This window comes from Littorina saxatilis, linkage group LG1, assembly GCF_037325665.1.
Source record: "Littorina saxatilis isolate snail1 linkage group LG1, US_GU_Lsax_2.0, whole genome shotgun sequence".
Taxonomy (NCBI): domain Eukaryota; kingdom Metazoa; phylum Mollusca; class Gastropoda; order Littorinimorpha; family Littorinidae; genus Littorina; species Littorina saxatilis.
In genome coordinates this window covers 33,544,913-33,569,144 of record NC_090245.1, presented here as the reverse complement: position 1 = coordinate 33,569,144, position 24,232 = coordinate 33,544,913, and the positions used below count along the sequence as shown (strand labels likewise).

Sequence of the window (24,232 nt, the reverse complement as noted above, 5' to 3'; positions counted from 1 at the left end):
CCATGCTGACTAACAAAATCTACCATTGGTTCCTTTCAGAAAATCTGGCCAATGACAAAGAAGCTTCTTCTTTCTAAGGAAGTGCAAAATGTATCATGCGCAGATAAACACTTCCTTTGTATACAAACAACCATGGTTTGTCGACTGCTGCACAAGTTTTGCAAGTTAGCTCTAGTCGGACAAGGATGTTTGAACAGCCAAATATTGAAACGTCGAGTTCATTACGTGCAAGGCCAGTCACCGGAGCCGAAGATACGGGAATATTTCTACTTTATAGATCATCAAGGCCAGGTGTCTCTTCATGTTTCGTAATATCTTTACTTGCGTTTTTAGTTGGGATGGCTACAAAAACCAGAGCACACACACACACACTGACAGACACACACACATCTACCTTTGTCCGACATTGTTAGCACATCTCTTAGCATGATGGGGTCAGTGTTACCACCAAACCTGGTTATAGCTCCTGCCACTTCTATGGAAAAGAGGAGACGGGAGGTTGCCTACTGCCAGGACTGGGATGGGATGTTCGTTCATTCCGGTCGGGTCACTTTGTACCCCGGACTACCCCGGAGTACCCCGGACTACAAGAAATGTTTGGACATCATTTTTTTATGGGTTTTTTTGTTGCTTTTTAAAAAAAAAAAATTGTTATTCAATTAATAAAACACAACAGATCATGTGATGCCACAATCTATTGATTTACAAAACCCAGACTTTGTGCCCCGGGCTGCCCCGGACTACCCCAGACTACCCCGGAGTACCCCGGACTACCCCGGACTACAAGAAATGTTTGGACAACAAAGACAGATCATTTTTTTAATTTTTTTTATTTTTGTAAAAAAATGTACCCCGGACTACCCCGGACTACCCCGGAGTACCCCGGACTACAAGAAATGTTTGGACATCATTTTTGTTTATGTTTTTTTTTTTTGCTTTTTTTTTAAATTTTTTTTTTATTCAGTTAATAAAACACAACAGATCATGTGATGCCACAATCTATTGATTTACAAAACCCAGACTTTGTGCCCCGGACTACCCCGGAGTACCCCGAACTACCCCGGACTACAAGAAATGTTTGGACAACAAAGACAGATCATTTTTTTAATTTTTTTTTAATTCAATTAATAAAACACAACAGATCATGTGATGCCACAATCTATTGATTTACAAAACCCAGACTTTGTGCCCCGGACTGCCCCGGACTACCCCGGACTACAAGAAATGTTTGGACAACAAAGACAGATCATGTGATGCCACAATCTAATATCTATTGATCTGTGTTTATCCCCGAGTACGCTAGTACTAGGGCTCAGCAGACTTTAATTGTGTGTGTGTCTGTCTGTCTGTCTGGACTTAACAGCTTATTGCTGGGAAACTACGGGGCGCATAAATAAAGCGTCATAAAAAGATTACGTCACGGTCGAAAGTCTTTGACGTCAATTAATGCATCATCCCTGTAGTTTTTTTCTCTCGCGCGGTGTGTGTGTGTGTGTGTGTGTTCATTTTGTGCACATGTGTTAGTGTTACTGTTTGTGTGTGTGTGTGTGTGTGCGTGCGTGTGCATGAGTCTGTACTCGTGTGTGTGTGCGTGTGTGTGTCTGTGTGTGTGTGTGTAAGAAAGAGAGGGAGAGGGAGAGAGAGTGTGTGTGTGTGAAGAGTACTCGGGTCCAGCGCGAGCGTTTTTTATCAAGCTGTCGAACTCACAGAATGAAACTGAACGCACTGCTTTTTTCACCAAGCTGAGACACAGTTCACACCGGACCCGTTCACACAATTAACATACAAGCAAAAAACAACAGAGTCAATGCATAGTGTTGCTGCAGTAGGCCACCGAAGTGACCATTATTTTATTAAATTCTGTAATTATTTTACCTTACCTATGTTTTTCAAGAATAGATAGTTAATTGCCCAATTATTAATTGAATAAAAAAAAAAAACATTAAAAAAAAAAGAAGAAAAAAAGAAAAAAATGATGTCCAAACATTTCTTGTAGTCCGGGGTAGTCCGGGGTAGTCCGGGGTACAAAGTGACCCGACCCGTTCATTTATGTGTCTTGAGAGTTGTCTGTGCTATTTTTATTTTTTTTTATTAAGTAGGATCATTGATAAAAGGATCATTGACGACAACAAGTTAAATTACAACCTCCCACAGTCACTTTATGGATGTATTATATTCATGTCTATATTTATAAATCTCTTTAATGAGTGTGTGTGTGTGTGTGTGTGTGTGTGTGTGTGTGTGTGTGTGTGTGTGTGTGTGTGTGTGTGTTTACATTCATGTTTTATTTTTTTAAATACTGAATCTGCGGACTTTTCAAAGCATGTCATTTTTTTACAGTGCAAATGATGTAGTAGTAGCAGGGACGAGGAATTTTTTCCCGTTAGCTTTTGTGGCTTTGTAAGAGTCTTCTTCGGTTTTGCAACTACGGTCATGAATGACCATTATTGTTGCATGAGTCCCATCTCATTGTGGAATTTGTTCAGGTCTGTCATGTATAACATATGGCTCACAATCGTTTTTATCATCATTCATTTGACTTATAAAATGACTCAATAATAATTGTTCCGATGTCGAGCAAATTCTTGAAAGTGTTAGTATTCGGTGCACATTTCACAACATCTGTAAGTGAGTTCCATAAAGGTGCAACCCTCTATTTGAAAGACCATTGTTTTCTAATGTTTATGTTATTAAACTCAATAAAGATCTTATCAATGCTATTCCTCGTTGAGTCGGAGGTACACTTTTTGAAAAAATGCTTTGACATCAATATTAATTATTATCGATACCCTGAAATATTTTATGTCGATCTGTATCAAATCTCCTCTTGACTTGAGAGTTGGAAGACTTATCGCTTTGAATCTGTTCACATATGACATATTCTTTAACTCTTTAATCAACCTTGTGGCTCTCTTTTGGACCTTTTCCAGAGCTGCGGACTGTCTCTTTAAAAATGGATGCCATACACCATTGGCATACTCTAAGTGTGGTCTTACCAGGGTTTTATATCATTTTTAAAACGTCTCTTTAACCAGGATCAAAGTTCTTTTAATAATGCCAAGCATTTTATTTGCTTTATTGACGGCATTCTGGACATGTCTATCAAAACTCAGAGTTTTATCAAAAGTAACACCAAGATCTTTTTCTTCATCACATTTCAAAATTTTTCGCACATCGTCTTCCACTTGCATCACAAAGTCATTTTTCAGGTTATTTTTTCCGATATGTAAAAGAAAAACTTTGCATTTAGAAACATTGAAATACAAGTTCCATATTTCGGACCATTTCTGGAGGTTCTCAATATCCCTTTTGTATTTTTTGACAATTCTGGGGTGTTCATAAATTTTGGTATCTGAAAAAAATTATATTTATGTTCTATTTACACAGCTCTTCTTGGATGATGCAAAGATGAAAAACTTCACATCCTGTTTCAAAGGTATGGGTAATAGAATGGAGCAGTGTTCAAAATCACATTGAAATCAGGTTTAATTTTTCATGATGCCAGAACAGCTTAAACTAGTTAAAAACATGTACACATTTTGGTTTACTTTGGGAGGGAAATATAACAGTTATGGTCAGGAGATATGAAACTTTCCAATACCCCCTTCAGAATTTCGCACGATTCAGGATCACTTTGTCAACAAGGTGTTGTTAATGCTTTGTGCCACAATTAATTTTACTATACCATTAAAACTTATAGTTTGCACACACATGCTTTGTGCCACAATGAATGTTACTTTAACTTTAGACACATACTTTGACGCATACTATAAATTCAGTTTTTTTGTGATGCAATGGGTATACATGTGTGGTGTGCAGTTTTCACATCCAAAGAATTTGACAGAAAATAATCGTTCAGTGCTTTTTTGTTGGCCTGTTTTTATTGAAGCTGTAATGACTATTCTTTTTTCAAATTATAAGCAAACCCCATACACTTACATGTGCATGCACACACACTAGCACACAAAGCATGAACACACGCTCTTGATTTTCTTTCTCAATGCAGATTACTGTACTTGTTGTAGAAAATACAATGGAAGAAGAATCATTTAACCTCGAACGCTTGCTTGGGGTGCCACCACTTGTGTTTACAAGTCTGAGTACTGTATATTACATTTTTCATAAAGATTGATTAAACTCAAGTGCCTGTCTTTCACTGTTTGTTGCAGAGAAAGATTTCCTGGTCTTTTTCTTCAAGCGACTGAAGAAGAACAACACAGATCGCTACCAGGACTTCCCTTACCTGTCTCTTTGTGGGCCTGAGCGCAACTTCATCCGATGCGATGACAGGCCCATTGTTTTTACACACATACTGCCAGGGGAGACGACAGAAGATGGCGATCTTCTCTCATACAATTGGGCTGGTGACAGACTGACAGTTCCCTTCGAACCCGAGAACGTGTGCATGTACCCAGAGTCGGGACGCGTTTATCATCCAGCACCGCAAAAGATGGGCGGAGTTGGACTAGTGCGTTCAGTGCTGGCTATAGAACTGAGTAAACATTTTGAGTTCAAAGATGGAGAGATGTCCCCTCCAACCAGTTTTACATGGAATGGGGTGCTTTATGAACTGACCAATGAGCTGTTTGATATCATCGAGAAGAATCCTGTTTAGAACATCAAGTCTGTCTGAGAAGAAATGTTTGATAAGTGAATGTAACAAAGTTTTGGCAAGTATAAGTGACTTTTCTGTCCAGGAAAACAAGACTTTACTTTAGGATGGAATTCAGAAGCAATGTAAAAAAAACAAAAAACATCAGTATTATTCATGTTTGCTGGTGTTGAAATGACCAGTCAAATATTCTATAGTTTCTTCATTGAAACTTTTTGTATGAGTCTTCAAGTATAAATCACAGAAAATTGCCAAGCGAGTCTGTTATTGGAAGTGTATTGATGTGAGACTTTGTGCTTGAGTTACACACACACACACACACACTCATATGTATAAAAGGAATTTTTAAAAATCACTTTCAGGGGGAACAATTAGAATAACCAATCAATCAGTTCCTCTCTTGCTAGCAGTTGCACACACAAATCCACGCACATACATTCACGCACACACATTCACGCACACACACACATACAAGCACACACACACACACACACATGTGCAAGCACACACACAAACACAGAGGCATAAGCATCGTACACTGGAAAGTAGAATGTTTACTTCCATGATATCTTCAAGGCATATGACTTGTGGCAGAACAAAACAATATCGTATCTCCATATTTTAAAGGTTGCATACTTAAACAAGACATTGAAACTTTAAAAAATGATGTAGTGTCAATAAACTTGTGGTTCATGTATGTACTACACTCTCACTTTTCTCTCTTCATCTTGTAATAAATAACAAATAAAGTTTGTTCGTTTGTTTGTTCGTTCATGGGCTGAAACTCCCACGGCTTTTACGTGTATGACTGTTTTTACCCCGCCATTTAGGCAGCCATACGCCGCTTTCGGGGGAGCATGCTGGGTATTTTCGTGTTTCTATAACCCACCGAACTCTGACATGGATTACAGGATCTTTTTCGTGCGCACTTGGTCTTGTGCTTGCGTGTACACACGGGGATGTTCGGACACCGAGGAGAGTCTGCACACAAAGTTGACTCTGAGAAATAAATCTCTCGCCGAACGTGGGGACGAACTCACGCTGACAGCGGCCAACTGGATACAAATCCAGCGCGCTACCGACTGAGCTACATTCCCGCCACAAATAAAGTTAAAAGAACGTCTAATATTTTCAGCAGATGTGATCATATGCATGTGCTCACTCTTTCTTCAACAACAATACATGCCCTCGATCATACTTGTAGTGAGTTATAACAGTAAACACAACAAACACGTTGACTGCAAAAAAGAAGAGCCCTGCCAGCCAGATGTAGAAAAATGTATTCTTCCCCTCAAACTCAAGGTAGTATGCAGGAAGCAACCATAAACCCTGAAACAATTAAAGATACATGAAATCATGAAATTGTTGTGCATCAATAATGTTATTAGGCGTTTTAATTATGAAATTAGTTTGTGAAGAAAAGCATGACTTTGTACCGAAAACAACAGCTACAATACCACTTGATGTATACAGAGGAAGAGAAGAGTGCTTTATTGTGAAACATTGTATTCAGCTACTGTGCTATACAGGCTTGTAATTACTTCAAGCTATTAGCGGGCAGGTACGCTTTTCACATGAATGTGTCAGCCCTTTCTCGGCCGCGGGGTATTGTCGCAAAGCTATTGTTTTGTGAAATGCAGTGCCCTCAGTTTCATTATGTGGGTTCGACATATTGACTAAATGTATTCATTTTGCTTCACGCGACTTGTTTGTTATATAATTTTACATCACCAATGTGAAATCACTAACGCAAGAAAAGTGGAACACTTACACATTAAATGACGACTTTACAGATTGAATAATTAAAATGCAGATTGTTAACAGCTTAGTAGCCTCAAGTTCATTATGTGCATAAGCAACACTGACCTGTGCAATAAACCAGAGTGAAGATGTAATGCTGATCTTGAGCCATGACATGTGTAACCGCGGCACCAGTAAAGGGAGAAGACAAAGATACCACAAGAAATACTGCACACATAAAATATCCAGTGTGATACAGGATACATAGTTCTAACATAGGAACAAAATGTGAACTGCCAGGAGTACTTCTAGCTCTGGCAATGGCATGCACAATTTAAAGCATGAAATATTGTCAAATGATCTGGCTGTTCAGTCTGAACAAAGTATGCAGGAAAGAAAAGAATTCAAACTACATACATGTATTACCTTTTCGCATGAGACCTGGAAGTGGAACATTACACAGGGGTCGACACTAACTTATTTGGCCTGGGGCCACACTGGCCCCAGAGATGGAAATTGCTGGGTCGGAAAAAAAAAAATCTGGGGCCCACTCTCAGTATTCACGTGCGGCAATGCATTGTCTGTTTTTCTTCATCGTACTGAAGCCAGGGAAATTCTTTCAACCATTTGACATTGAAATTACGACAGCGCTTCACGCTTTTGGCTGCATCGGTCTCCTTTTTTCGTTTCTCTCCACCCTGTTCTTCATCTTCATTTCCATGTCTTTTTACACCAGGGATGTGTCGCCACATTTTGCGTTTGGCATTTGAAGGCGATACTTATCTCTCACGCTAAAGAGCGCAATCTGGGAGTTATTTCCCTTACGACATTGTCCTTCGACGATTTGAATGTGTTTTTTTCTTGACTGCGGCATTGATCGTAACGCAAATTTCAGTGACGACTTTGACTGGCGATTTTTAGTGATTGGCTCTGCTGGCATTAGAATTTTCGGTTTGTCATTGTTGGAATTTATCCTGGGGCGGAGTGGGCCCCAAGCTTCGGCAATGTTTGGGGCGGAACACAAAACTCTGGGGCGTTCCGCCCCCCGCCCCCGCTAGTGTCGAACCCTGTTACAGCGAGTCTAGCAACACCAAATTGTCCTGCATTTTCCCCCCACCCCCATACTGTACCATCAGTAAAACCAAAGTGAACAAAATCTGCATACCTGGGACGTGCACACTTTGTTGAGCATGACGAAAGTGAAGGTGCACAGGAAGCAACTTAGAGGAAGATCTTCATGAAAACGCATTGCTATGGCAACCAGAAGTAGCACTTGTGGGAAGAAGGTCAGAAACTTGATGACGAATGATGTTTCATCGCCTGCTGTCAAATACAGCATGTAGAAATAGGGGGAGAAGTTGTGTCGGATGTCTGTACGCACGACGTGGTACAGGTATGTCTCATACAGGAACACCCAGCCATACCTGCAACAGAGTGTATCATCATTTGTTAGATTTACAATAGAGTTATATTTTTCCCTTTCATTAAATGCAGTTGATACAGTCATACAGTCATTTACACTACAAAAAGAGAACCCTCCAGACCACATTCTTTTGTCTTTTTGTAGTACTGTACACATGGATAAAGTATTGCAAACTAGTGTTCCCTATAAACTTCTTACAGTAAAGGAGACCAACAATCATCTCGTCTACAAGCAACACCATCCCAGTGTTTTGCACCTTAGCTGCACAAACATCAAAACGGAATGTGAAAACAGACAAGAGCTCACCTAGCATAAAACGCAACTGTCAGCAGAGCTAGCGCAATCCCAGCAACAACAGCAAATTTGACTCGATTCCACGTGGGTCTCAAAGACCACAAAAAGTTTGTAACTGCGTCAGACCAAGTCCTCTGAACAACAAAATCCTTTGACAACTTCTGACTCAAATTGCCCTGATCACTCTCTAAAAACAAATATAGAGCAGGTGCATAAGTCACTGGGTAAATCTTCACATGCACAGCAAGTGCATACAACAATGCTGCCAGCATGAAATGTCTCTGCTGTAACAAACTTATTGTCTGAAGAACAAGGTAAGCCATCACAGATTCTGCGTTCCCACGACTAGACACAATGGCTGGCAGAGGATTCAGCAGCCACAATAACGATGAGATTCTTGCTGTAGTTTCTGGGACACCGTTGTGACGCAAGATCGAGAAGATGAGATGACCGGTAAGGATGTCGAAGAGGATGAAGAGAAGTTTGCCAAAGAATGGGTGCAGGAAGATGTTAGGAGTGAGAGCCCATGCCAGTAGGGGGGTGTAGCGGAATGTTGCCCTGCTGTACGGAGACTGCCCCTGAAACATATCAAAACTTTTATCACTTATAGTTATAAAATTCAATGTAGTTTTGTTTTTTTCAAACTGCACTCAGGTGCCAGGAAATTTGTTCCGGATAACTCTCGCTTACTCCATTACACATGTACATGTATGTCGTATGCATGTCAGGCACAAAGTAAGAATCCGGGGCAGAGTTGGAATAATCGGGATTTCCCGAAACCTCATTTGATTTCCAACAAAGCGCCGCATTTCCGGAAACGAGCTGCCTCGTTCTAGAAATGGCAACCCTTCGACTGGCACAAAAAAGTATACCCTTTTCACAGGTCATGAATATGGTATATGAAAAAGCAAGGTCTTATACAGGGGAAGTCTTGAATTTGGGGGGGGGGTACACTGTGTAACAATTCTCTCAGTGACACTCAGAGCATGCAGCTAGCTAGTTGCTGCTGTCTCGATCTATCAGTTTTGAACACAATGATTTTTTTTTCTCAGAGTAGAGTGTTAGTTTGTTACAACAGGCTAAAATCATCTTTAATTTGAATCAACATTTTGCAACAATCAATCACATCAATATAGCGCACAGACTTGCACATCACGTTTCAAGAGCCTAGATTACCATGCAATGACAAGAGCCTACTCAGTAAAGGGACGTAATGCTGTCTCTGCAGCCCAGAGAGACTGTGTGAGTTTAATATTTATAATCAGTTAAGACTGAGTAAAAAAATGTATTACAATCAATAGTTACCAGTGAAAAGTAATATCGGAACACTCTTGTTGTGTTTATGTTGTTGTAAAATGTAAGATCTAAAACGTCAAAAATTACGTAAAATTGGTGCGTTTTGGTCGAGTGGGATGGGTCGTTGAACTGTGTTGTTACACCCCGCCGAAGTTATCAAAAGTGTTTTTGCTTTTTGTAATTCGGTTGGTTTGGTGCGTTATACAATGCATCTGCTTTTTCAAGACTAAGCATTGATCACTTTAAAACACAAGGATCATCATAGGCCATCATGACTTGTATCATTTTACATCGCATTCTAAGAAAGAGCAGAATTCTCACTATGCGCGCGGTACATTTCTAGAATCGCATAGCGCAAAGTTGGAATTCCTACAATTGCGGCCATTGTTGGAATTCCAACAAAGCGCAGGTCATTTCCGAAAAAGCGCCGATGACGAGATGGGTCGCAACATGCATTCAGAGCGCTTACTTCCCTTTGATTATCAGATCTCTGAACCGCGCACTACCTCATTTCATTTAAGATTTGCACACTTAAAGTTAATTTACAACAGAGCAAGAAAACCTCAAACATGCACACACAATGCCTCCCTCTAGTATCTGTGACACAGATTCAGCAAGCAAGTGAAGATAACGGGATTTCAGCCAGGTCTCTGGACAGGTTTACACTGATGCCTTGGATGTAATACCTTGATTGTTATTAACAGCCAGGAACTCTCTAACATCAATTTAGGATCAAGCTGCTTATTAGAAGTAATAACAGTAACACAGAATAATAATAACAATGATGATAATAATAATATATTATAATAATAATAATACTAGTAATAATAATCATAATAATGAACCTGCAAACTCTAAAGAGTTGGTAACAAAGCATAAAACAATAAATGAACAACAACCTTGGTGACAAAGTTGGCAGCATCTGAGAAGACATAATAATCCACATCAGTAAACTTGACAGCCATGGTTCTGTCCTGCCATTCGCCATACAACACAAGGGCCAGGCGCAGTCCTGCAGCTGCTCCATACCACTTCTTCATGTCAGTAGTGTCCCAACTGATTCTGGTCATTTAACAGTTCTGCAAAAGTCAGAGAGAGGAATAATTGCAACAAAGTCAGACAAATGTGCAAAACAAAAGAAGCAACACTGATAAGCCCCAAAAAAGAGCAACAGATAAAATAAATGAAGCAAGCATCGCTGCTTCAAGCACTCACATACTGTATGCCTGTTTGTATATTATATATGAACAATATACTCCTACAGGTGATTATATCAGTACAGTTTTGTTCTCAGGCATCATGCAGTCTTCAGTGATTTATGCATACTTTTCTGATTTGATGCATTGTTCTGAGTCTGACCCCAGGCCAGTCGAATGTCTTTTTTTGTGGCCCGAATATTTGACAAATATATGTATTATTTTGAATTCAGGTCCAATTAACTGATCAATTGTTCTCTCTGTCTAGGACAACACTTTCGGTATGATTTATTAAGATTTATTAAGACTTAAAACCCTTTCCCCCTATTTAATCTGGTCTTCTTTGAAAGGACATTCTAAAACCTTAGTCATTATGGAGTCGATCGATGTGGTAGCTTTCTATGCAAAATAAGTAAGTGTTTCTCCATGTATATAACACATACTTATATTTATTTTTCAAGACAAGAAGGTGCATATTTAGATTGAAAAATTATCCACACAAGTACAGAAATAGGGACTGGAAGATAATTCCATAAGACTCACAGATTTGTATGCATCCCATCTAATTTTGCAAATTTGTTTTAGGTCAGTCAAATAACTTTAACAAGCTCGATCAATATCGTTTTTCTCTTATTCAATCAACAATCTAATGTACATTGATTCAATAAAAAATTCTTTGTCATGCCGATTTTTAAAGGTTTTACTGTTAAAGATGTAGTGCCTAAGTCACAGCATGGAGAGCAAAGATATGTCGTTTTGTCGCAGATTACGATATAAACAGCCAGGAGCTTCCCACAACTATCTCACAGTTGTCTAGCTAGTGTTGCCAGCCAAACGAAACTTAATTCATGCGGTTTGTCTGTTAGCATCTCCCACCAAATAGTAACTAACATTTCCCGTGAACACGTCTGAGGCTAAAGGCTGTGTCCGGTATGCCGAAATGGACCCACATAACATCTGTTACACTTTTCTTACGTCATCACACACAATGTCTTGACGTAAATTTAAGTGCTCAAAACAGAAATAATTCTCCCTCTCGCCAAGACTAGTAGACTTCTATGTAGGCTTTTGTCATAATAAGATCACGTGTGGGACTTGATGTCAGTCTGGCCGAGGGCGACTAAGACCTGCCCGGTGGCAGTCCAAAATTAATTTGTAAAAATGTGCAGTTTTTGACTCCTTGCATTAAAGTCAATGAAACTTGGTATTTTTCAAACGGATAGCTGTCTGAGGCATGTATGAAAGCCATAGGGTCTCCGTGCACCTGGAGTTGACAGGTCCAGTAACTTTAATATTTGTAAACTTTACTGTACTTCAGATACCTAACCGGAATAAATGTTAAGTACTGTAAATGTAATTTAGCGTAAACTTTCCACACTTTGTGTCGTCTGCTCAAGGAGCCTCACACACAAAAAGCAAATGATGGCAGTATGCACCTGTCAGTTGTGCAAACGTTAAATCATTCGGGTTACCTCATGCCTTTGTGTTCACAGAGATTTCCCCTTTGTACCTATTACGATGTTATTATAATAAACTGCTGAGCACACCGTTTCCTTCAAGAGAAAGTTCGCCATTGACCGGATGTTTTCAATAATCTCTAACCCATAAGAAAATATATTTCAATGTTAAGTTTTTGTCTCCAATACTAATAGGAGCATTGTCCCATATTAATGAATAGAAAATAAAATAAATCAACTTCTGGCACGCGTTAAATACCTATAAATCATAGACTTACGAAGTCAGAGTGCCATACGTAAAATAGAACATGAGAGTAATGAGCTTCCGGAAATGTAGTCTAAAAGCACAATTCTCAAGAAAAATACACGAAGCTCAGTTCAAATAAGTTTCCTCGAGAAAAAAACCCACCCAAATGACACAACCAATATTTTAGAAGAACGGAATGCAAGCCTCAGCGATACTATAACTACGTACTTTGGCATCGCGATTAACAGTTCCACAAAATACTGTACTTGTGATTGAGATGCGGTGTTTAGATATCTTGGACCCATGCTTGCGTGGTCTGCAGATGGGGACTTTCGCTTTCAGAACGACCTTGTGACATTCTGTTTGCGTTGACAGATCTTTACATCGAACGCTCAAGATGGGGATCCATGGTTTGACATCTTTCATTGACAACAACCCTCACATGTTGAAGGATCGTCAACTTCATGACTGCAAAATTGTGATTGACGGTAACAACTTCTATCATTTTCTCTACTCCTACTGCAACGTTCGGTTTCAATTTGGTGGAGATTATGACATTTATCAACGCAAGATCAGCATGATTTTCAATCTGTTTAAATCCTGCGGTATAGAAGTCTTTGTGGTTTTTGATGGAGCCTACACAGTAGATGGAAAGAAGTTCAAAACCACAATCGGCCGTGCAAGGGACAGGATGTACGCAGCGAAACGCGTAATGTACGGTCATAGGGGGGGTTTGATACCTTGCCTGGCACGGCAGACCTTCACACAGACTCTGGACAAACTCGGAATCAAGCATGTCACCTGTGACTTTGAGGCTGATAACCAGCTGGTAACATTGGCCAACCAATGGAACTGTCCTGTTGTGAGTAACGACAGCGATTTTTACATCTTTGATTTGTCAGGGGGCTTCATCCCGTTGGATTACATCGACTTTCGTCTGCGTCAGCTAACTGAGTCAGCAGGGAGTTCTGGTGCCTTTCTCCTTGTGCAGTACTACCATGTTGATGGGTTCATAAAGGGTTTCAAGTCTTTGAACAGGGCTGTGCTTCCACTGTTTGCCACAATGCTGGGGAATGACTATGTCAATGCTGCTGCCTTTGAAGCATTCTATAGGAAAAAGACACCCAAGGTTGCTGCCAGACTCTACTCAGCCTCCAAGAAGCACCTAAAGATTGTGTCGGTTCTCTACTGGCTGGAGGAGAAGGAGCACAAAGGGGAGCTGGTTTCCGAAGTTCTCACCTTCATTCGACCAGAACAGCAACAGAGGGTCAAGAAACTTTTGACAGATTCCATCAGCGGCTACACAGACACGCAAGACTTTGAGTCGTTCAGCTTGAAGCAGTTCCTTGAAGGGGACAGACTGGCAGCTGCACAGAAAACAGAGCTTGTGACAAGCTCCAGTGGAGAGTCTCTGCCCGAGTGGTTAGTGGCGGCATGTCGACGTGGAGAGATTCCAGTGTCCCTGCTGAATGTTGCATTGTTGCATCGCATTATCTTACAAATTCAGGTAGGTGTCCAGATTTGCCCATGTGAGCTTCCTAAGTAGGTATGGTTGTTTGTTGTTTGTATACATGTATATTTGCATACATGTATATGTATGAGAAACTTATGTGAGTGTGGTTGTGTGTTTCTTTGGTTTGCTTGTGCGTGTGTCAGTTATGATAGGTTGGCTGTGTCCATTTACACGGTTCTATATAAGTGTAAGAGGAAGTGGGCTATAAATATGAATAAGGATGTTTGCTGTGCATATCATGTGTCGTGTATGTGTGCATTTTTGCTGTTGTGCACCAGGCCTGTATGTGTTTTTCTGTGTGTTTGTGTGTGTGTGTGTTTGTAGATCTATGTGTTTGTGTGTGTGTTGATATGATTGTGCATATATATATTATATATATATCATATGCATTTGTGTGGTGTACTGGGAATTGCCTTGCACAAGAACTTCAGAAAACTAAAAAGTCACAACAAAATATTTTGAACAGCTTATTAGATCTATTAGTACTTTGACTATGCTTCCTTTCTTTTTATTCTTTCTTTCTGTTTTTAATAATCATAACAGGTGGAGGAGATATCTTTCCAAGCCTCTTCCGAGACCTCCAAAACCCTGAGAGAAGTTCTCTACGGTCTGCTGTTCAGGAGGGATCAAATGGAAGCAATTGAAACTGAGCAGAATGCTACAAAAGAACAGTTATCAGATGCTTCTGGAGTGAAGAAAATGAGCGTTTGTGAGGAGCATGTCTCTACTTGCTCATCTAATGCAGGATCTGACAACCACGGTGGCAAATCCCAGGAGCCATCATCGAGAGATGGTCCAGAGAATGGAGCTTCAGATTCAGTCAGCCTGAAAACTCCAGAAGCGACACAAAGTGACGGAGGTGTGGTGGAGTACACTCGCAACAAACTAGAACTTTGGCGCATCACTGTGGAACCGCGAACCACACTTCCCAACTTTGGCCAAATTCCAACTCTAGAACAAATCTCTGTTCTTGGTGAAGAGGAGAGGCTGGACATTCTGCTGGAAACTCTTGGCGTGAGTGCAGGTTTTGCTGCAAAGTTTGATCCAGACTTTCAGCTGTATGTGGCATGCTTGGTATTCTGGGCGAGAAACGCTACAACTTCTGTGACGCTTCATCACCTGAAGGGAATAATCTTGAGTGCAGTGTTACTGCATATCCAGAGGGAGCTTGCTAGCAGGGAAAATGGGAAAGATAAAGCCTGTGACGGGGAGAAAGGGTTAGGCAAACATTGTATCCAACCAGGTGATCAAGAAAAATGTACAGCATCCCCGAAGACTTCGAAAACACCAGACAGTCAAGGGGATGCAGAAACACACAGCTGTTCTGGAGAGGAAAATCTTAGTGTCAGCCACACAGGACAACACTCAGAATATACCCCAAACGACAACCCACCTTTCAGCATCAGCAGTGTATGCTGTTCAGCAGAAGGAGAACTTCTGGAAATAGTTCGCAATAACCTGAATAAGTACTACCACAACCCTGCCAAAATCTGCAGCAAGAACCAGCCTGACAAGGAAAGCTTCCACAGAACTGCACAGTTCCAGTACACTCTTCTTGACGCTGTTCAGCTGAACTGTCTGCTGCGGTGCCCAGTGCTGACCACACAACCTGCCAGTCTCTTCAATGGAAGCTTCATCTACACCATCATTCAAGAGCTGCAGTCCAGGAGCAACCCGGACCTGTTTCTCTCAGAAATGCTAGTGAAGGGTTCTGCATTCTCAGCCCTGTTCAATTCCCTTTGCTCAGAGATCGTGACAGAGGCAGGGGAAAGCGTGTTTGCAGAGAGAAAGTCTCAGGGTAGCAAGTGCTGCAAGGGTAAGAAGAAGAAGAAGAAGAAGGCAAAAGAAAGTGAGTCTCATGGCAAAGAATTGTCGGACAGGATTTCGAAAGGGGAGGCGGGGCAGGGAGAAGACGCTGTAGTAGCTTTTTGCGATCTCAGCAATCGCTTCGGTGTGCTGATGATGGAGGAAGGCTCTTGATGCTGAACAGTTGGAAAGGCTAATACAGCTGTGTGTGTGTGTGTGTGTGTGTGCATTGTACTTATGCATCAAAGAATAAGAAGACATGCAGTTTTGCCTAAGCTACTCACAAAAAGTTAAGGATCACTTGCACACAAATTCATAACTTTCCAAATAAGAAAGCCAATGCGTTGGTATTTGGCAAACGTTTAATTCAATGCTTTAGTGATAACGATACAACATTTCTTTCAATTTAGAGCAATCGTTTGGTCTGTACATGTTATCAAAGTGTGTACGTATCGAAATTTAATTTCACAGAGTCGTTAAAATCACAAGACATGGCATTCCGATGCTCCCAAAAGTTCAGTAATGCGTGTAACCGCCCTGGCTGTTCTGCCACTCGACGCAGCGAGTCCTCATAGAGTTGACCAGGGTGGTGAAGATCCTCTGCGGAAGCGCCTGCCACTTAGCCTGCAGCATCTGGTAGAAGTGCTGGACATCCCTGGGAGGGGGGTGGTTGCTCCTCACTTTGCGATCCAACTCATCCCAGAGGTTCTCAATCGGGTTGAGATCGGGACTGCATGCTGGCCACTCCATTCTGTTGACCCCAGACTGCTGCAGGAAGTCGTTGACCACCCTTGCCCTGTGGGGGCGAGCGTTGTCATCCTGGTAGACAGCCTGCGGTCCCATCTGCTGCAGTGTACGCACAGCCAACGGTCGAAGGATCTCATCCCGGTATCGGAGGCCAGTCAGGTTACCCTGTACATGAAACAAGGGTGTTCTGTGGTGAAGGCTGAAGGCCCCCCAGACCATTACAGAATCTCCACCAAAGGCCACCTTTTCTTGGACAGTGGCGTCAATGTAGCGTTCCCCTTGGCGCCTCCAGACCCTCAGTCGGTCGTCGTTGTGGTTCAGGGTGAAGCGTGATTCATCACTGAACAGGACCTGGGACCATTGCTGACGTGTCCACCTCACGTGACGTCTGCAGAAGGCGCGGCGTGTTGCCCTATGGGCTGGAGTTAAGCGTGGCCGTACAGCTGGGCGACGAGAACGGAGGTTAAACCCATGAAGGCGATTCCGTATGGTCTGCTGGCTGATGCTGGTGTTAGTAGCCACCCTCAGCTGCCTTCGAATAATGCTGGAAGAGGCTGTTCTTGTTTTCAAGGCTAGTCGTTCAATGAGACGATCTTCACGTGGAGTTGTCTTCTTTGGTCGCCCAGGTCTGCGTCTTTCCTGGACCCTCCCAGTGGCTGTGAAACGTTGAATCAGTCTGACAATGACCGAGATGGACACGTGAAGTCGCCTGGCCACTTCTCGCTTGGGGACAACATCTTGGAACCATGTAGCAGCTCGTCCCCTCTCAAACTCGTTCAATTTTCGTCGTGGAGGCATTGTCAGATAATGCCTAATACTGGTGGTATGTCTTCTCAAAAAGCCAAGCAAGTGACAGCATCTCACACATAAACAGCAGTGCTTGCACGTGCATAATGGTTTTTCCATGTGGCGTGTGCAATGTGTTCGGGCTGAACGGTCCAATACAAGGTCCTTTTTCGCAAGTTTCCGCTTTTTCTTTTGCTACCAAGCTCAGTAGTAGAGAATCCCGTGCAATGTTCCCACCAACACAACATCGCCCACTTACAGCTGAACAAGAATTCATAACAATTTGGTTTGACTGAGAAATAAATAACAGTAGCGAACTGATTTTATTGAGCACCTGTTTTCTCATAGTGATCCTTAACTTTTTGTGAGTAGTGTAAATTAATATCTTTGGATATGGAAAACCCCACAATTTTTTGTGAACATATACATTTGTCCTCCATTTCAACATAAAAGAGTGAGTGAGAAAGAGTGTGTGCCTGTGTGTGTTGGAGAAAGAGAGAGCCTGAGTGAGAGAGAGCTGTGTGTATTGGAGAGAGTGAGTGAGAGAGCTGTCTGTGTGTGTTGGAGAGAGTGAGTGAGAGAGTGTGTATACATGTATATGATATAGGAGCGAGAAAGAGAGAGAGTGTGTGTGTGTGTGTGTGTGTGTGGGGGGGCACAGGAGCTTGTATCATAGTGCCTGGCTTGGGATGGTTGATCAACAGTGAAGCACCGTCGCATATAACCTCCAAATAATGTGCATATGCTTATTCAGTTATTGTTAATGTTACTTTCTTAGCAGAAGATTATTCCCGACGTATTCACCCATGTCAGATATTTAATAATAGACGTTCTGTGGTTTGAGCGTGTGGGAAAACCAACACACCCATTAAAGAGTGAGACAGACATAAATTGAAATAGTCTAAGTGTTTTTTTTTATGTCAATGTATAACGGATATCTTCATAATCATATTCAGATTCATATCAGGAAGAAAACTGATGCTAAATGTCTTGCTGATAGATACATATATGCATGCATAGAATTGAATATAATGTAAATTATGTAATGATATTTTGTACAGATCTCAACTGACCTGAAAAGAACTTGTTTTCATCTTATGAACATTTTAAATGTTAGACTAACTTATTGTCTTGTACAGAATAACAACTGTGTGAATGGTGCTATAGGCCCATTGCAGAAACTCAAGTTAACAACAGCATTTCTACTCGGCGCGCGCGGTATGAGAATCACGGGTCGTAACTCTCTGGAATTGGTCATCCGCCGCCATGTTGGATGCCTTGCACGATCTCTGACAGTGCTTGAGCGTTGGGTGGCGACTCGACAAAAGTGAAAATGACACGTTGTGTGGCCAAAAACTGCAGTCAGCAGGCACACTTTAGGATCCCTAAAGTTGTTTACCATCAGGGTGACAACTGGAAGGAAGTTACTGAGCGGAGAAGACGATTATAACTGGTTATTTTTTGCTGTGTGCAGTGCGCTAATCAACAATTGTCCATCGGTTGTGCCTTTAGAGTGAACACTGTGATAGGATGCTTTGAAAATTATACTTTGCAGTAGTTACCTGAGCTGCATTGTACCTCATTTGCCTGTCTTGAGAGCTTTATCTTGTGAATTTTGGTGCACTGTCTGCATGGTAATTTGAGATAAAGAATAAATAAATGAATATAATAATGTATTCTTGCTTTACTTTTTACATTTAGTCAAGTTTTGACTAAATGTTTTAACGTAGAGGGGGGAATCGAGACGAGGGTCGTGGTGTATGTGCGTGCGTGCGTGTGTGCGTGTGTGTGTGTGTGTGTGTGTGTGTGTCTGTGTGTGTGTGTGTGTGTGTGTAGAGCGATTCAGACTAAACTACTGGACCGATCTTTATGAAATTTGACATGAGAGTTCCTGGGTATAAAATCCCCAGACGTTTTTTTCATTTTTTTGATAAATGTCTTTAATGACGTCATATCCGGCTTTTCGTGAAAGTTGAGGCGGCACTGTCACGCCCTCATTTTTCAACCAAATTGGTTGAAATTTTGGTCAGGTAATGTTCGACAAAGCCCGGACTTCGGTATTGCATTTCAGCGTGGTGGCTTAAAAATTAATTAATGACTTTGGTCATTAAAAATCTGAAAATTGTAAAAAAAAATAAAAATTTATAAAACGATCCAAATTTACGTTCATCTTATTCTCCATCATTTTCTCATTCCAAAAACATATAAATATGTTATATTTGGATTAAAAACAAGCTCTGAAAATTAAATATATATAAAAATTATTATCAAAATTAAATTGTCCAAATCAATTTAAAAACACTTTCATCTTATTCCTTGTCGGTTCCTGATTCCAAAAACATATAGATATGATATGTTTGGATAAAAAAACACGCTCAGAAAGTTAAAACAAAGAGAGGTACAGAAAAGCGTGCTATCCTTCTTAGCGCAACTACTACCCCGCTCTTCTTGTCAATTTCACTGCCTTTGCCATGAGCGGTGGACTGACGATGCTACGAGTATGTATACGGTCTTGCTGCGTTGCATTGCGTTCAGTTTCATTCTGTGAGTTCGACAGCTACTTGACTAAATGTTGTATTTTCGCCTTACGCGACTTGTTATGTTGTGCTGTTGTGTTAAAAAGGCAGATCCCCTTTGGACTCATGCATGCACAGTTTTCTTCATTTTGTCTGCATACACAGTGAAATACGCAAAAAGAACAAGAGTGCAATGAAGAAAACTAACAAAGACGGCATCCAATATGGCGGCGCGAAGAGAGTATGAGCGGAGTTGTGCCCCTAAGGGCTAAAGCTAGCCGATCCATTTGATAACGTCACGCCGAGTAAGAAGAATGAATTGGACCTATACTGAATGAAAGAGTGTGACATGAAGTTCTTGAACATCATTGCAAAGAGTGTGAATGACGTTTTAGTTTAGATGTCAAGCGCTTAGAGCAAGCCTTTTTAACGAAAGTTTTTGATTTAGCGCTATATAAATGTTCTTCTTCTTCTTATTATTATTATTATTAAACTGTCCATTAACATAGGATGATTTTGTTCATTAATGTGCAAATGTGTGTGTGTGTGTGTCTCAGTGTGAGGGCCCCAAAGGGTTTAGAATCGTGATCGTGATTGGCGTTTTTTGACCTTTCTGTGACCGTGATTGCCGAAATTTCCATTTCTGTGATCGTGATGGGACTTTGCCCGTGATCCGTGATGACAAAACAATCAAGTCTCGTGATCGTGATCGTCATTTGTTTTCGTGATCGTGATGGGCATTATTGCAAAGCATTTTATTTTCAACGTACATTTTTCACAGCTGTATCACTCTATGATCTTCTATTCGTCAAGGTGTTTGTGATCGTGAAAACAAAAATCAAGGTAACTGGGATCGTGAAAGCTAAAATTTCCCTTCCCGTGATCGTGATGATACCCCTCCTTTGGGGCCCTCCAGTGTGTGTGTCTCCGATTACTCCAATAAACTTCTCTCTTTCTCTCTCTCTCTCTCTCTCTCTCTCTCTGCACGTGAGACAGGAAGAGAGGGACTGGAAGTGACGACTTTATACAGGCTTCTGTGTGTGACACTGGTAGTGGTAGTGTGGATTCACAAGTCATTATAGACTTGTAGTTATTGTGGTACAATGTACTGTTTTATAATGCATACAAGGGCCCCACACTTGAGTCTCCACAGCAGCAGAACTGGGTGAAGGGGTAATTCTACAGGTATTTTTTCAATTAGGTGTTTTTATATTTAGTCAAGTTTTGACTAAATATTTTAACATCGAGGGGGAATCGAAACGAGGGTCGTGGTGTATGTGCGTGTGTCTGTGTGTCTGTGTGTCTGTGTGTCTGTGTAGAGCGATTCAGACTAAACTACTGGACCGATCTTTATGAAATTTGACATGAGAGTTCCTGGGTATGAAATCCCCGAACGTTTTTTTCATTTTTTTGATAAATGTCTTTGATGACGTCATATCCGGCTTTTCGTGAAAGTTGAGGCGGCACTGTAACGCCCTCATTTTTCAACCAAATTGGTTGAAATTTTGGTCAAGTAATCTTCGACGAAGCCCGGACTTCGGTATTGCATTTCAGCTTGGTGGCTTAAAAATTAATTAATGACTTTGGTCATTAAAAATCTGAAAATTGTAAAACAAAAATAAAAAATTTTATAAAACGATCCAAATTTACGTTTATCTTATTCTCCATCATTTGCTGATTCAAAAAACATATAAATATGTTATATTCGGATTAAAAACAAGCTCTGAAAATTAAATATATAAAAATTATTATCAAATTTTTTTTTCGAAATCAATTTAAAAACACTTTCATCTTATTCCTTGTTGGTTCCTGATTCCAAAAACATATAGATATAATATGTTTGGATTAAAAACACGCTCAGAAAGTTAAAACGAAGAGAGGTACAGAAAAGCGTGCTATCCTTCTCAGCGCAACTACTACCCCGCTCTTCTTGTCAATTCCACGGGCACTGCCTTTGCCACGGGCGGTGCAGTGACGATGCTACGAGTATACGGTCTTGCTGCGTTGCGTTCAGTTTCATTCTGTGAGTTCGACAGCTACTTGACTAAATATTGTATTTTCGCTTTACGCGACTTGTTTCCTCTTTTCTTTGCATAGAATTGAATATTCCCTCCGCATCAGTATCCGTTTTCGAGACAGTAAGATAATCAGAATACAAACCAGACAGACACGCGCGCACGCACGCACGCACGCACACACACACGCACGCACGCAAAATAGTCCGGAACACGCCCAAACACACACACACACACGTACGCACAGCCCACTGTGGCGTCTTGTTATGCTGTGGCTGCCCATGACAACGTAACAATCAATCAAGTACACAATCAAGTGAAACCGCCTGATTGATCGTTTTGCTGCACATCTCTCTCACAACAAAACTAGCCTTGACGTAACTGCATCAACGCCATCGTGCAACGGCTGTCAACTTCTTTTCACACGCATGTAAATTAACTTAAGCGGCAATCCGGCTAATCTTTCTACTCTAAACAGAAATGTTTCACTTTTGAACACATTTCTGTAACAAGTTTTAAACATTTTGTGACATAGTTCTATTGTTTTTTTTTATGTGTGCCTCTTTTCTTAATAGAACTATGTCACACATTGTTCAAAACGTTTGACAGAAATGTGTTCAAAAGTGGAATACGTCTGTATTGAGTCTACGCATCTACACGGTTAGCTTAGTACGTATAGACTGCAGAACTTCAGGTCTAGTCTACACTTTAACTCGCGCGGGTTTTTATTCCCCTCGAATCAGCCATATTGAAACTAAACTTGCCGTGCCATTCGATCAATGCATGATTAACCTTCTGTTCACCAGATCACGCTTTGACTACACAGTCCCGGGATGATGTGGGTCGTGTACGACCCATAGATCTACTTTCTAAAGAAAAATTCAACGTAAAACGTATGGGTCGTACAAGACCGGCCACGCCATCCGAATAGGGATAAACTCTTTACCGCCTCTTTGAAGAGCATGGGTCGTACAGGACCCACGCCATCCGAATAGGGATAAACACCGGAAAATGTCTTCTTTAATTCCATATGGGTCGTCCACGACATCCGGACTGTGTTGTTCAAATGACGTCATTATTTGTTTGTTTACCAAAGACACGGTGTGTCAACTGATTCCGTTCATCCACCGGATGTTTCCTTTCATCCGCAGGATGTTTCCGTTCATACAGCCTCATTTTCGTCACTTGCTTGGGGAAAAACGTTGTGGTAAGTCGTGTGGGCAGCGCGCTTGTGTGATATTGAAAGAATAAGGTAGCGAAATGGTTGGGCTATGTGTACGATAAGTACCAAGGTGCTAGTAATCCTAATGATAACACACGCGGGCCGAACGTGGCCCATTGCCTGTTACGACATTTCGCTTGAACAGAAGTTTATAGAAACGCATGGCTTTTGTACAATCACTTGTCTTTTGAAAACATGCAGATTCCGTTCATACACCATGTTTCCGTTCGTACAAAAGTGCATGTTTCCGATCGCACGACATGCGTTTCCGTTCATACACCTTTGTTGGATCAGAGCAAACAGGCCCCCACTACAAGTTCTGTGTGTTTCAATCGTCTTCAAATAGCACAAAGTACGAATGCGTGTGATATTGGACCTATGTGAACCATAAGATGAATTGAATTTGAAAAAAACAGTTTTGTGTCCGTTCGTACTGATTTTGACGACAAAATATGTCTGTTCGTACTACTTTCATCAAATGGTTTCCGTTCGTACGCGTTTTATGACGTTCGTGATTTGGGTAGAAAGCTTGTGCAATTAGCATTGTAATACCCCAAATTCGACTTACTGTATCATCCATAATTCATGTTGTTCATGAGTGCAACAACACGCGACTGTGGCTTTTCTGGTGCAATACCATCCCTGTTTAAAAATCTTACTGAAGAGCAAACATTTTGATAAGTGTGTCTTCGTCCAGTGTCCTTACACAATGTCATTTCAAAGATCTGAACTTATGTGAAACCTGTTCAATATATGTACTCTTTATTTCTTGAATTTTCAGATGTGCCACTCAGAAAAAAGCAGATGATGTGTGCTAAAATCGATATAATCAGGTGATAGGTCAACACACTTTTAAATGTATCTTTCGAAATGCAATTTCACAAAACAAAACTAACACTTGTTTTAGTGAGGGAATACGAAATGTAGAGTTACCTGTTTGCATAACTTTTTGTTTGTTCGTTCCTTAGTTTGTTTGCTTATGTGTTTGTTTGTGTGTTTGAATGTGCGTTTGTGTGAGTCAAAAACAAGTAGGCCTTCCCAGATGGTTTTCTCCTGTTTTATTCAAAGAGTTTGAAGTCTGACATGCTTTGCATGGGGTATGGTTCTACAGCAATTAGACAAGAATACCTCTCCTTTCAATCTAATTCTATCCCGCCTCTTCTTTTTCTGTCTGTGTCTGTCTGTCTGTCTGTCTGTCTGTGTCTCTCTCTCTCTTTCTCTCTCTGTCTCTCTTTCTCTCTTTTTTTTGGGGTACTGCAGCGTGTCAGTTATAATGTAAGACACACGCCACTGATGCATTGATGGAGAATATATGAAGCAATAGCTAAATTATTTTGCTGTTCCAGGATGACAAGAATCAAT

General features: G+C 41.0%; 3 protein-coding genes across 3 annotated transcripts; 2 read left to right on the top strand and 1 right to left on the bottom strand.

Annotated features, from left to right (window-relative positions):
• The first annotated feature begins 105 nt into the window (after positions 1-105).
• LOC138967586 (UPF0598 protein CG30010-like) lies at positions 106-5,322 on the top strand. The gene is made up of 3 exons (XM_070340188.1): positions 106-291; positions 3,388-3,436; positions 4,170-5,322. The coding sequence occupies exons 1-3, from the start codon at positions 133-135 to the stop codon at positions 4,613-4,615; spliced, it is 654 nt and encodes a 217-aa protein (XP_070196289.1). The 5' UTR covers positions 106-132; the 3' UTR covers positions 4,616-5,322.
• LOC138967582 (GPI mannosyltransferase 1-like) lies at positions 5,149-12,151 on the bottom strand. Its single transcript, XM_070340175.1, has 6 exons — positions 12,034-12,151; positions 10,265-10,444; positions 8,082-8,647; positions 7,518-7,776; positions 6,479-6,580; positions 5,149-5,941 (listed from the first exon to the last, which is right to left on the bottom strand). Exons 2-6 carry the CDS (start codon positions 10,433-10,435, stop codon positions 5,771-5,773), a joined length of 1,269 nt encoding a protein of 422 aa, XP_070196276.1. The 5' UTR covers positions 10,436-10,444; positions 12,034-12,151; the 3' UTR covers positions 5,149-5,770.
• Positions 12,152-12,565: 414 nt separating this feature from the next.
• LOC138967562 (single-strand DNA endonuclease ASTE1-like) lies at positions 12,566-15,852 on the top strand. Its single transcript, XM_070340142.1, has 2 exons — positions 12,566-13,772; positions 14,322-15,852. The coding sequence occupies exons 1-2, from the start codon at positions 12,663-12,665 to the stop codon at positions 15,756-15,758; spliced, it is 2,547 nt and encodes an 848-aa protein (XP_070196243.1). The 5' UTR covers positions 12,566-12,662; the 3' UTR covers positions 15,759-15,852.
• Positions 15,853-24,232: the final 8,380 nt, after the last annotated feature.

What these genes read in the sequence shown, in the direction of transcription:
- LOC138967586 (XM_070340188.1), top strand. Translation starts at nt 133, where the DNA reads ATGGTTTGTCGACTGCTGCACAAGTTTTGCAAGTTAGCTCTAGTCGGA. An exon ending in TTATAGATCATCAAGGCCAG is followed by an intron (nt 292 to 3,387) that starts GTGTCTCTTCAT and finishes CTATTTACACAG; the next exon opens with CTCTTCTTGGATGATGCAAA. An exon ending in CTTCACATCCTGTTTCAAAG is followed by an intron (nt 3,437 to 4,169) that starts GTATGGGTAATA and finishes TGTTTGTTGCAG; the next exon opens with AGAAAGATTTCCTGGTCTTT.
- LOC138967582 (XM_070340175.1), bottom strand. Translation starts at nt 10,435, where the DNA reads ATGACCAGAATCAGTTGGGACACTACTGACATGAAGAAGTGGTATGGA. An exon ending in ACAGTTGCGTTTTATGCTAG is followed by an intron (nt 7,777 to 8,081) that starts GTGAGCTCTTGT and finishes ACTCTGTTGCAG; the next exon opens with GTATGGCTGGGTGTTCCTGT. An exon ending in CACTCTGGTTTATTGCACAG is followed by an intron (nt 5,942 to 6,478) that starts GTCAGTGTTGCT and finishes TAATTGTTTCAG; the next exon opens with GGTTTATGGTTGCTTCCTGC.
- LOC138967562 (XM_070340142.1), top strand. Translation starts at nt 12,663, where the DNA reads ATGGGGATCCATGGTTTGACATCTTTCATTGACAACAACCCTCACATG. An exon ending in GCATTATCTTACAAATTCAG is followed by an intron (nt 13,773 to 14,321) that starts GTAGGTGTCCAG and finishes TAATCATAACAG; the next exon opens with GTGGAGGAGATATCTTTCCA.